The 13,154-nt window shown below is 42.2% G+C and overlaps 1 protein-coding gene across 6 annotated transcripts in view; it reads right to left on the bottom strand.

The window, feature by feature from the left end:
- KALRN (kalirin, RhoGEF kinase) overlaps positions 1 to 13,154 on the bottom strand; it is a 750,361-nt gene that overhangs the window by 219,212 nt on the left and 517,995 nt on the right. For all 6 annotated transcript variants that reach the window (XM_019553787.1, XM_019553783.1, XM_019553780.1 and 3 more), the window contains exons 21-27: positions 13,012 to 13,134; positions 11,152 to 11,334; positions 9,846 to 9,964; positions 8,295 to 8,361; positions 6,872 to 6,981; positions 4,265 to 4,334; positions 2,431 to 2,520 (exon numbers count right to left, since the gene is read on the bottom strand). In XM_019553787.1, the coding sequence (XP_019409332.1) occupies positions 2,431 to 2,520; positions 4,265 to 4,334; positions 6,872 to 6,981; positions 8,295 to 8,361; positions 9,846 to 9,964; positions 11,152 to 11,334; positions 13,012 to 13,134 (762 nt within the window). The remainder of the gene's footprint in view (positions 1 to 2,430; positions 2,521 to 4,264; positions 4,335 to 6,871; positions 6,982 to 8,294; positions 8,362 to 9,845; positions 9,965 to 11,151; positions 11,335 to 13,011; positions 13,135 to 13,154) is intronic.

Here is a 13,154-nt window from a genome sequence, read left to right as displayed (position 1 = left end):
ACTTTAGGAAAAACTTCTCCACAGTCAGGGTGTCCAGACTGTGGAATAAGCTCCCTCCAGAGTGGTGCAATCCCTCACCCTGGAAATCTTCAAGAGGAGACTAGAAAGTCAGCTTGCTGGGGTCCCGTGACCCCCAGTTATCTTTCCTGCTTGGTGCAGGGGGCTGGACCTGATGATCTGCTGAGGTCCCTTCCAGCCTGTTGCAATCTATGAATCTATGGGGGGGAAGGAGCACTTTAAATAGAGTGGCTCCAAGAGCTGGTCTAATTAAACTGCCTAGAGTGTCACATGCATCAATGTCCCCACACTGAAAAATCGTGGCAGGGGTGCTTTAACTAAAGCTCATTCAGTGAGCTTTAGTTGAAGTGCCCCCACCACCATTTTTCTGCGTGGCGGTGCTGATACACATGACACTGGGGTCTGCTGGAGTGCAGTAATTACCACACTCCAGCAGACTTCATTAATCGAGTGTGCTGCAACGCACTGTGACTGCAGCACATCGAAGCAGCCTCACTGCACGTGTCAAGGTGATCTGTTTGCTCAGACCCATACAAGGATCCAATTCTGGGAAGGATCCCTAGAATGATAAGGCTTCCAGTGACTTCAATGGATATTCAGTTATACTCTTTTAACAAGTGCAGTTTTTGTACAAGGGGTGATCTGAAGTAGAAGGAGAAATTCCTACGGCAGTCAACTTTATGCAGCAGTTTAAGGGGCCTCTCAAGTGCGATGCAAGCGGAAGGCTGTTATGACAATGTTATTTTTTCAGCAAGATATTCTGAACTTGACCAAACTTTGTTAGGTGGACCAAGAGTGCCAAAATAGCTTCATGTTACCGTATACCAATAGCTTTGTTTTCTACCCTCCCACATGCACAAGGCAATACTACTGAAATAAAAATGCTTTAAACTGCTTTTCACTGGTATAAATGTCTGCACAAAGTGCAGGGGGAGGGAGACCTTTCTCCTCCAACTTCTCTTTTGGAAAGTCACGTTCCCCCTTTTGCACTCTGCGTTGTTTTTCAGAGCAGCAAAATCTTTATCTCATTAGAATAAATAACATCTCCCCTTGCAAAACATGAATATGCTGAAACTTTAACATTCGCTATTAAGAAATAGCTAAAGATTTCCAGCCAACATACACAGCTGGGATGGAAAAGCTTAGCAGAGCAAATACTTTTTAATCTGTGTGAACTCAGTGATAAACACATAAATCTTTTGAAATAGCCCATGTCCCAAAGAAGCCACTTCTAAACGATTAAATAGACTCAAGTGCCACCTGCTGGCAAAACTATTTAACAGGCAAAAGGTTTTTGGTTGTAGCCGTGTTGGTCTAAGGCAAGGTCCTTTGGGTAGATGTGATATCTTTTACCAGATCAACTAAATAGCTGGAAGAAATTCTTTGCAAGCTTTCAGGTACTTGCGCCCAAAAGATTGCAAAGATCTTTCTTCCTACCACTTAGTTGGTCTAATAAAAGATATCACATCTACCCAAAGAACCTTGCCTGCCTTTAATCAGCAAACGTAATTTTAGAAAGAGGATTTGTCTAGTCCACAAAGAGGACTAGACAACGTGGTCCAGAACAAACTATAGTAAAAATACAAACATGTTTTGATTTTTTTCTGGTTAAAGGCTTTAAATATTGAGTTTAACTGAAACAATTTAATCAGTGGCCTATAGCAAGTACACATAGACACATTCATGTAAAAATAATCGTGCTATCAGCTGTATCTCCTGGCTGAGTTTATCTGTAACTGGAGGTGTTCAGTGTTTGGGAAAGGAGAAGTACTTACAGCGTTAAGAAGGAAAACCACCTTGCTTTCTAAAGGACTAAAGTCATAGTGTTGATGTGGATATGAAAATGACCAGGCTCAAAAGGTTCAATGCGTCTTGGATACAGCATACAACAATCCTGGAAGTTCTGAGTTTCCTTCATCTGCAATACTGGGTCCTACAAGCATTTATCACTAGGTTTAGGAGTTGCTACTGTGAGTAGATGCCAGTGGCATCAGGAGAAGAGGACAGTGTTGCAGGATGGGATAGCTGCCTTCAGTAGTCAATAAGAACAGGCCCTGTTACTGGAGTTTGGCGCATCAACAGGAGGCATCAATATGAGACCAGCCTCTTTTGTTCTATTTTGTTGCTGGAAACAGAAGCAAAGAAGATACAAGAAGCACAAAGACCTTAATTGTTGGTTTGACAGCACAGGACCTTTGGTTTGAAGGTTCTCATAAGGATCATTAGTCCCAGCAATCACTCAGTGATTTTCCCTGGGTGACGAAGACCATAACACACTATGTACATACCCGTTTTCCTTCCTTCAGTAGGACACATCAGCAGTGGAATGAAATACATTGAAAGGACTACAATTTACAAACTCTCTTTTCCAGAAGCAGCAGTGTGGATGCTGAAAACGCAAGGGCTACTTACATCAAAGAAAGTCCCTGCATGTTCCAGGATGAGCTGGCTAGAATCAGGTTTGTTTTTGCAGTAGGTGACATACATCTGAAATTTATCTGCCTGTGGAAACAAACATCGGGGAAAAGCAAGATAAGCTACCGCTCTGCTTCTACAGTCTCCCATTAAAGCTTAGAAGAATAAATATAAGCAATAAACCTGTCCCTCTAACAGCAACAAGAGAATTGAGATTATAAAGAACAATTAAAGTCAATATACGGCTCCTACCGTAACAGCTTGAGTGTGTCAAATCTTGCAAGGGGATAGTTTTCTTTTACTACTCTACAAGTGGCATGAGGTGGGAGGCCAACACTTAAACTAGCTGTAAATTCATTTCTATGAGATGCATTAAAGTTTCACAGTGAACATCCAAAAATTCAGAATTGTAAAGCAAATCCGGGAGTCGATAGTGAAGAACAGTTTACTGGAGTCAGGATGCCTCGAAATGTTCTTCTAGTGAAATTACTTAGGCAGAGCCTGAGTTCAAGTCGCTGTGAAAATACTCAGCTGGTTCAAATCGCTGCAGCTTCGCTGCCTTCAAGCTGGCTGACATTTCGGAGGCGTGCTCAAACATTTGCCTTCCCTCATTTGCTCCAAAAATCGAATGGTGGTTGCACTGAGTCTTTTGCATTTTGTTTCCCAATTGGTTTTTTTAAAGGGTTAAATTAAAGGCATTTTTGCAATGCTATTCCATCTTACTGAACTTCATCTATGGGGCTTCAGAACTGGAAGAGCCAGGGGGCTCCCTTGTAGAGAGTGGAAGGCTAAGTCTTGCAATCCAGTTCTTCATCTGGGTGCTCAGCTTGTGCGTAAGTACATAAAGGTCTATTCTTGGCTCCTAAGTGCTAAATATAGTTACTTTTGCAAGTGTTGAAACAACGGCAAAGACTTAGAACAAAGCTTATGTATGTTTTTCACTTTATCCAGGCCGCTTCTATAAACACACTCTCTCTCTCACATACGCTAAGAAAAAGAATGATCAGCAATGGATAAAAATGGGTAAAACTTCCAGAAATAAGTTCACGTTTATATCACTCATTTTTAAATACACGTTTTACAATTTTTTCCATGGGATTTTTTTTTCTTAATTACAATCCTGCTTAAAATCATTAGTAAATCATTTGGGTTTTTGGTAAATGGCAATGCTCCCCGGCCTCAATTAAAATTTCTACTAATACTTTTAAGAAAAATCAAATCTCACAGAAATGTTAACAAAATGTCAGATATGCTGACTTACTGGAAATTTTTTTGGGGGGGGGGGGAGGGGGGGGGAGATCATTTTCAAAATTCAGAATTTATCAAAAGTCAACCGAGTGTAATTATAACCACAGGATCTCTTGTGTTTGCATACACCCCTGCAAACCACATGGACACTGGATATATAGCATCCAGACTGGACCACTCCTACACGTCAAAGTACAAGCCTTAGAAGAGCTGGTACTTGACAAAGGAATTAGAAAGAGAATTCAGCCAATTAGCAACGTGACAGTTAGCGTTGAAGGAAAAGGTTTATATCAAGTGAAATTAAGCCCCTTTCAGACAGCTTGCATCAAATGCACACCAGTTAAATTCTTTGAATGTGACTGAAGTGGAGCCAAAGAGAGAGATGGACAGGTCATTTCCACCCCTCCGTTCCAGAGGCTGAGCCGAGGTGGCAGCATTGAGGTGTAAGGGGCCACCTACTCACTTACTTGTCCAGGCCACACTAGAGCCCCATGTGTCCTATAGCCAGCCCTCAAAAAGCTCATTTCCTGTTCAGGTCAGGCAAGATCATTTTAATAAATGATGAAATGGGAGGCCTCATTACCCAGGTGACGAAGCAGTGGCCCACGTCTTCAGGCAGTTGTTCATATTTCTCTAGTTCTTTCAGGAAAATGCTGAAAAAGTGAGAGAGAGACAGCTCTAGTTAGTAACTCTGCATGGCTGAACACCCCTGGCAAGTGGAGTGACCCAGGTGAAGATTACTGTTAACAGCAGCTTAATTATAAAGCTAATTAAACATGCCTCATGTCTTGGAATTGAAAATGTGTGTTACTGTAAGGGACGCATCGCTATTTGAGTCCAACAGCTCCTTCTGAAATGCCTGCTGTGTGGCTCAGCAAGAGGTAAGAAGATTCAGAGATTGGAACGGGCTGGAAGGGACCTCGCAAGATCGTCGGGTCCAGCCGCCTGCACCAGGCAGGGAAGACAGCTGGGGTCAGGAGACCCCAGCGAGGTGCCTGTCCAGTCTCCTCTTGAAGATTTCCAGGGTAGGCGATTGCACCACCTCCAGAGGAAGCTCATTCCACGGTCTGGACACCCTGACTGTGGAGAAGTTTTTCCTAATTTTGGGGCAGAAACAGTCATCCAGGAATTTGTGGCCATTACTCCTGGTTTTCCCCAAGGTTGCCCTGGTGAACGCTTGCTCACCCTGGATATACTCCCTGGATGTAGCGGTCAGCTGCTACCAAGTCCCCTCTCAGCCTTCTCTTTTTGATGATATTGCTTAGCATAAGAACAGTGCTCATAAAGCCCCCAAATGTTGTGCAAGAATTAACTAAATTTCCATAACAACCTTGTGTGTTGGGGGGGAAGTATTATCCCCATTTTACAAAGGGGAAAAACAGAAGCAGAGAAATGATGCCATTCAAGGCTCCACTCTGTGTTCGAGCAAGGATAGAGAGAGCAAGCATACACATGCAGAAATTCAGAGTGTCTTGCCATAAGCTACGTCCACCATACCACAGTGCCTAAGTAAATCTAGACCAGTGCTGCCCAGAGTTCAGGCTGTAGGCTGCATCTGGCCTATGGAGCCGAGTTATCCAGTCCGTGGGGCTCCCTACCGGTCCCAAAATGTGATGGTGGAGGAGTGTAACAGGGAACTGGAAGCCTCCTGTTACTTTGAGAAACAGCCCAGGCAGAGGAGCACTGGCTGGCTGCAAGAGCGAAGGCAGCAAGCAAACGCTGCTGTCTCGGCAGTGAGCTGCCCATTTAGGTAAAAGAGCCAGGGGCCGGGGCCGGGGCCTCAGCCAAGCAGGCAGCCTGGCCATGAAGTCTGCAGACTTCCAAACTTCCAGGCATTGCTAGGTTTAAAAGCAACACTTATTTATATGGTTCACTTTACTGACTTAATCTCAACACAAAAGACTGACTGAATCTACAAATGAATTTACAACTTAAATCTCTTTCCTATCTACTATGTTGGGATTAATTGACATCAACAGCAAACCTCCCAGTGACTGCAGTGGCACAGGAAAGGCCTCTGCTAACCTACTTTAACTACGAAACAAGGATATATAAGATGTCTTTCCCAACATATATAAATTTAGATCAAATCCAGAAGCCTTTCACTACATTACAGGTGGCCTAAGAGTACATTGGCATTACATAATAAATTATTCTCAATCAAATGTTAATCATGATTTTTTTCCTTCCAGAGATAACCTTAATTTTTATTGTTTCATAGTTTCATAGTTTCTAGGGTCGGAACGGACCTGAGCAGATCATCTAGTCCGACCCCCTGCCCTGGGCAGGAACGAGTACTGGGGTCAAATGTGTTTTTTCCAGTCAGAGATGTTCTCTTGATTTGCATCCATTTTGCATGGCTAGGATAGAATCAAAAGTCTGGTCTAACAGTGCGTAAACAGGGTGAAGCTTATTATTTTACATATAGGTATTGCAATATACAGTTGATGAGAAGGCAATCTATAAAATGGGGGGAATTTCATTTAATCGTTTTGTGTCAAACTTTCCCAAATGGTTAGATTGATATGGGCATAACAGATATGTGAAGCTCAGTTCATTAATGTTTCTACACTGCTCTGAGATCCTTGAATGAAAAGAGCTTACTGCACTTCAAAGCAACACGATCATGTTTTTTTATTATTAGTCCGGCTTTAGGTTTCTAATCAGCAATAGGCAAAGTTCAAATAAAGATGTGATTAGAAAAAAAGCAGCAAACAAGGAAGCGGTCAATATGTCCCAAGTTTATATCGTGCACTTCTGTAAATACTTACGTACCTGTTCTTAGCAGACCCTGTATAGACATCCAGTGCACCTATACACATGCCCAACACTGCTCCGACGCGTGCTACTTAGTATGTGTCGGAATAAACTTCATTAATCCAGCCTGCTGGAGCGTGTTTATTAGCATGCTCCAGCAGCCTTGGCATCACGGACATTCAGCATTCCTGTGCTTCAAAATGGTAGCAGGTGCACTTTAACCAAAGCTCGTTGAACGAGCATTAAAGTGCCCCCACCACGATTTTGAAGCACAGGACATTGAATGTATGCGCATGCTTCAATTAGAGCGGCTCCCAAGATCCACTCTAATTAAAGTGCTGCCTACCTCCCCCCCCTCGCCCTGGAGCCCCCAGAATAGTCTTTTTTTTTTTTTAAACCAGGAAATATTTGTGAAAATGTTAGGAAAACTTACTTGTTATGAAAGTCATAGATCTCCTGAATGTTGCCAAAGATGATATGTTCTTTATTAAGTATCCCAGGGGGGATCTCCTCTACTCCACTGGTCATCTCCCAAAGGTAGGTCTAGAAGGCAACAAATTACATCACGAAGAAGCAGAAACCAACAAACTGAAAGGCAATAGATTGGAAACACTCCATGACAAATCTCTTGAGGACTTCAAGGGGCTGACACTCGGAAGATGTCGGGAAGAGGAGCAATATCGTGCCAACAGAACCAGATCTTCCCGTCTCACCAAGAGCTCCCTGATGAAGCCCACACAACACTACCGGCAGAAATAATCGAAAGGCAAGACGAGCGTGAAGCTTCAGTAGCGATGGCTTTCTCCACACATGCATCCAATCCCTTTTCTAGGTACAGGGCCTTGAAAGCTAGCATCTCTCTTCTCTCCTTGAGGTTTAATATCCTCAGTATCAAAGACAGACTCAGATAAAACCCTGAAAAGCTGGATGTACGAGTTACAGCAACGAATCGACAAGAGCAATCCAGCCTTTCTTCTGCTCACAAATTACCCAGGAACAGATTCTAATTTTTTTATCAGAATCCAGCATACAGATGATTCAAGCCAAGTTTAAACAAACACATTTTAGCATATGGATTAACTCATTCATTCTTTTCTAGTTAACGTTACCAAGTAATTAATGACGTATTTAGCATTCACAGGATGTGGCTACACATCGCCATGCTGGAGTACTTCCTTTTGGAAGTAGTAAAGCATGGCACAGCACGAGCAGTTACTACGCCGTGCACGCGGCGCACGGTGAAATTGTGCCGTTACATTGTTGTTGCAGCATGGTCCACCTGGGGAGTGCACTGCTACGGCGATGTAGCTGGTGATCACGTGGAGATGCACGTGAGCGCTACTTCACTATAGCACACCGTATGGCGACGCAGCATGTTGCTACGTCGCCATCAGGCAATGTGTAGAAATTATTTAGTGACAGTTATGGAAGTGGGCACCTAATTTACGTGGAATTGTTTCTGCTCTTTGAAAGGATGAAGGAAGCATTTTTTAAACAGAAAAGATTTCATAAGACCTTGTGGACATTTACACAAAGATCGTTTCATAGAAGTATTTGCTTTTTTATCTTTTTCCCCAATGAAAAAATAGCCTATTCTGTTGCTTCCCCAACTCCCACCAGAGAAATCTGATCGGCCTGGTTCCTCTAGCTCTGCCTCCTTATCTGCCTGTGCAGACACATGAAAGGAGGAAGAAAAACTAAATTTAAGTTAACTCCTACCAACTGTAGCATCCTTCCAGGGATCTGCCAGTGCTCCGATACCAGGGTTTTGTAGTGCAACCTTGACAGTACAAATATAAGACAGGATGCCACATCTTTACTGAACCTACTATTGTCTTACCGAGCAAACAACTTACCTCTAAGCATTCATGTAAGTCCCTGACATAAGCTTTTTCTGTCTGAAGCAGTTCAGCCATAATGAATCTGGTAGATGGAAAGTATTTCAGTCAGTTTGTACATTATGCACCTCTGTGGTTTTTATAATAAGAAAAGTATTCTTCTGTTGTTGTCATAAATCAAGGCACTTCCAGTCTAACCTTTCAACCAACCCAGATTACACCTTCTATTCTATGAATAAAATATCACTTCTTTTTCTAGCCGTCTGCGGGCAATGTTACCGGTATTTCAGTTCTCCACATTTGAATAAAATCCCACTATCATATATTTCCCTAATACCAGGGTGTTTTAATTCCTATGCGTTTGTTCTTTGCCAGGTGACTCTCAGCAATTTCATGAGCATATTCCATAGGTAAAGGCTTCAAGACTGGCCCGCAACACCTATATTTTCAAAAGTGTCCATAATGTTGGACATCCTTGAATGACTCATACTAAATCTGAGTAGCACTTTGATTTCAGTGTGACTGCTGATGGACCGAGGGATTGCTCAATATAAGAGAGAGACAATTCTGCAAGAGCCCAAGGGCAGACAGGGACACATCTAGAACAGCCGCCCTCTTGATGCTACCAGTTTGGAGCATCCCTGCTCAAACCCCTTTTGGTGCAGACATATAGACAAATCTATAGGTGTCTTAACCATTAGGTATCCAAGCCATTCAGTATCCAGGAAGCACAGCTCCAGATAAAGACAAGAAGGGTTTTCAACACCTGGTTCCTCTAAAAGAAGCAGACCGCCTTGGTGTCTCAGGGAAAAGGTTAAACACCCCAAATTTTCAAACTTTGGGCCGACATTTAATAAAGCACCAACACACATAATGTGCCAGTGTTCCCTAACTTATAAACAGTTTCTCATAAAGACCATCCAGTGTAGTTGCCATTTCACAGGCATGAAGAGTATTCCCCTGTGCAAATGATTCAACCCACAATATATTAACATTTACAAGTTACAATAAATGTGCACTGTCAAATGAAAGCTTTCCCATATTTTAGGTATAACAGAGTGTCTCCCAACTTGTAAAATCTCTTAGTTCTGATAGTCTTAAATCTATCTAAACCTGCACCTAAACAAAGCGTGAAAACCTGGCCTCTTGAAATCAATGGTCAAACTCTTTACCTCTGTAGGATCAAGTTTTCTTCCCACCTGATTATAAAGAATTACATTGGAATCACTGTATAACTGCACATATTCATATTATTTTGAAGTTTTCTTACCCCTCCTCGCCCATGCGTGCACCTTCTGAATACAGACAGATGATAACCGATCTCTCAACTATTATAACCACTCTGGTCTAGTTCAGCTGTCTGACCCATTCCTTCACTGTCCCAGAACTGATTCAGTATAAAGAAATTCAAATGAAATCTTTTAAAAACTCTCAGGTGACACCAGGCCACAATTTCTAAACACATGCACCCATATCCTAATGGCCACACAACTGGATGGACACAGACTTGATAGCACCGTTCATGCCCACATGTAATCGTTGCAGTGTGTGTCTGTTTTTGGCACATACTCTTTCTTTCGGGCTGACTTCCTTTTTTCTTCATTAACCTCATGATTAGCATCTCGCAGCTTCACCTCCCGGTCTGAAAGACTAGCTGGAATGATGTCCAGTTCCAGGTCCTTGTTATCCTATAAACAGCAACAACCCATATTTTGAATTCAGTCTAATCCTAGTGCTGTGTAAAAGACAGCACACTCACTAGAGTAAATTGATAAGAAGGAATAAAAAGAAGACAAAACAAAAAGATATCAATTAATTCAGACAGAATTAGAAAAATTAAAGTAAGAAAGAGAGAATTCAACAGCATTCTTTATTTATGTTTCTCCTGGTGGAAATGTATAAGTATTTCATGTCTATGAATTAAAAAAGGCCTCTACTATTACTTCTACCTAGGAACAAATGGGTAGACAAAGATCTAAACCTTTCTTACCATTGCTCCGCTTAGTTGTATAGTTTCTTACTGCACAATTAGTCCCAATCATTGCGAGTGAGGGACTGTAAAGAAGGAAGATGGGAACCCCAGTCTTGGCCCAAGATTAAAGCAGTTGGTTTCAAAGCATTTAAACCTTTGAGTTAAAGGACCAGAATTTGGTCCCAAATCAGTCAGTGGGTATCTATCCCAAAGGACATGTAGGTAAAAGGTATGTCCTTACCCTGCCAGATTCAACAATCTCCTGCTACTGGTACTCTGTTCTAGAAAGTAATTAGCAGTGTTGCATAAAGCCAGGTTCCTGCTAAGGGCCATTAAAGCGTCTCGAGCATCTGACTGTGGAGGATCTGTGTGCATCCTTCTCTGCTGCTTCGTGATGCAGAACGAATATCCAAAAGTGTTTTGAAAGGTTCCCCTCTCCACACACACACCTTTCCACTTGTGTTTTGGTTAAGAAATACCAGGAGGAGCAAACGCCTGTCTGGCCAGCCATCATGGCTTTTGGAGACCAGAGATGTGGATGGAGAGCAATTCGTCTTGTGGGACTTTACAGTTAAATGTTGGTCTCAGTTCAAGACAGAAGCAGCAGTTGTGATTTATGCTCTGGTTAACATGAAACTGCTTCACTTGATGGAGCTCCTTCCCAGCATCCACATGATCTCTTTATAACTCCTGCAAACATTTATTTGAAAACTCTGTCCTGTTAATCCACTGACCTCTCGCGAGATATTTTTCACTACAGACGCGGCTATTTCTGGATTACTTAAATTCTAATCTCTTCTGATAAATGTATGACATCTGTCAGCACTAACTGTACATCATTCTTTAGCCCTCAGGGCTTGAGCTTTGGGTACAGTATCATAACAGGGCATTGACTTACAGTACCTCTGTATTAATTCCAAGGGCTTTCTCCAGTGAGTAGCGGTATTTTCCCATCCTCAGAGAGAAGTCTCGATAGTGTTTATCAACCGTGGTGACCCATTTCCTGATTTCAGTGGCGTGTATATGTCCTTTTTCTACAAAACTGTCAGCCAGCTGGATGAGAAGCTTCACTTTCTCCTTGGTTTGCTGCCCAAAACAGGGTCCTTGGTTACGACGGGTTTATTGTTATTATTTTTTTGCTCTGAATCCACATAACAGCTCAAAGCAGGTTACAATCCTACACACGCCAGTAAAATAAAGACTTTATTCCACCCTACGTATAGCCAAAAGCTTTAAATTCCCACCCATCCTGCAGGAAGGGAATGCCCTTTTTACAAGTGCTCAATGACAGTCAGTGGAATTCGGCTTGCAGGGTGGAAAATCGCCTGGCGATGCAAGCTCATAAACACGTAAGAAAAGTATGCTACAGGTTGGATAGACCTCTCCCCTGCCTGCCTCTTAAATGATAAGGTTTTTTGAACCTATAAAGTATAAACCCTGTTATTTGTCATGCGTAGGATCTCAGCCAGTGAATGAGATTTAAAATTACCCACTGCAAAGTAAGCAGATTTGTTCTGAATCCATTTTTAGGCAAGAGTTTGGAACATTTTGTCATGGACACACTGATGTATCAGCAGGAGAGATTGGCTTGAAACGCCGCATTCTGCTCTAGAAGGAAAATGGGATCCAAATCCAAATTTCTAGTCCTTTGCAGAGCTGCCAGTCAAAGGCTTTGATCCCAGCCCTGGAGATGCAAATCAATGATCTAGTTCTAATAATACCATTTAAAAGTGCAAGGGAACTGAACTGTCAAATTCACAGCTAGATTTCAAACCTCCCAGAGTTTGATTCTACTCATTTATCCTGCCCGAGTCAGCAGTATCTGTTGTCCAGGAACATTTTATAGTTGGGGCTTTGATTCAATCCATTATATACATGGGGACAAGTCATTACATTTAGAGCTTGATTTAAATCTAGAATCTAACTCAGAAACTCTTGCCAGGAGTTGGAGATATCTAGATACAGGGCTTGAGTCAAGGCCCGTCTCTGATGGACATTGCTTATAAAAATAACTCTCATATTTACTTGTATATAAGATGGCCCTGAATACAGATAACCCCCCCAGCAGAAAAAGATTTTTTTGTGTGTGCAGTTTCTCAGTTGACCTAATATAAGGTCTCATTTTGGAACCAAGAGTTTGAGATTTTTGCCCAACAGAAATTAAGAGATTCTTGCTAACAGAGTCCTGTATACAGTGGCGCTCACCCCAGCATTTACAAAGTCATTCAGCAGAAGTACTTCAGTGGGATTAACGGGCCACTCCTACCAAGCAGGATGGTCATCAGGGGTCAGTGTGATTGCAATCAAAGAAACAATTGTACTTGTTATCATAGAAGGAACAGCTATGGAGTCCAAGATGACCTCAGAGATGATCCAGTGTTCGTACTTCATTTGTTATCCAACATTATTTTCTTTTACTCAATTGTTTGGGGATTGAGTTGGGGCGAGCTTCCTGCAAATTTTTCCCGATACAGATTTTTTGTCCTCCTTTTAATCAGAGCAACAACCCCTGGCAAACAAAATTGACTGACAAGATAAAGATCCCTTTTTTGTGCTCAGGTCTGGTTAAAAAATGTGGCATGTCACGGTGCTCAAAAGAAAATTCCCTCCTGTCAGAAGCAGATTCTGTCAACAGCAGATTCTCAAATCAAAAGAATATATCTATTGCACAGATCTGAGCCCTGAAAAGGGGAAGGCTTAAAAGGAACCAGAAACACCGGCTCACTAAAGCAGACCCCATCATTAGATGCTGTCACTGTTTACCTTGGCGGGTACTCTGAATTCCCCATATTCTTTTAGGAGTTCCTGAGTTTCCTCTGCTGAGTCCCCTGTGGAGCTGTGGGTGGAGAGGTAATACTCGCCTGTTTCTTGGATCCAGTCTAAGGCCTGCACATGTAAAAAAACCA

The sequence above is a fragment of the Crocodylus porosus genome, unplaced genomic scaffold (genome assembly GCF_001723895.1).
Source record: "Crocodylus porosus isolate Cpor-Errol unplaced genomic scaffold, CroPor_comp1, whole genome shotgun sequence".
Lineage (NCBI taxonomy): Eukaryota > Metazoa > Chordata > Crocodylia > Crocodylidae > Crocodylus > Crocodylus porosus.
Note: the sequence above shows the minus strand (reverse complement) of the source record. Positions and strands in the feature narration are given on the sequence as shown.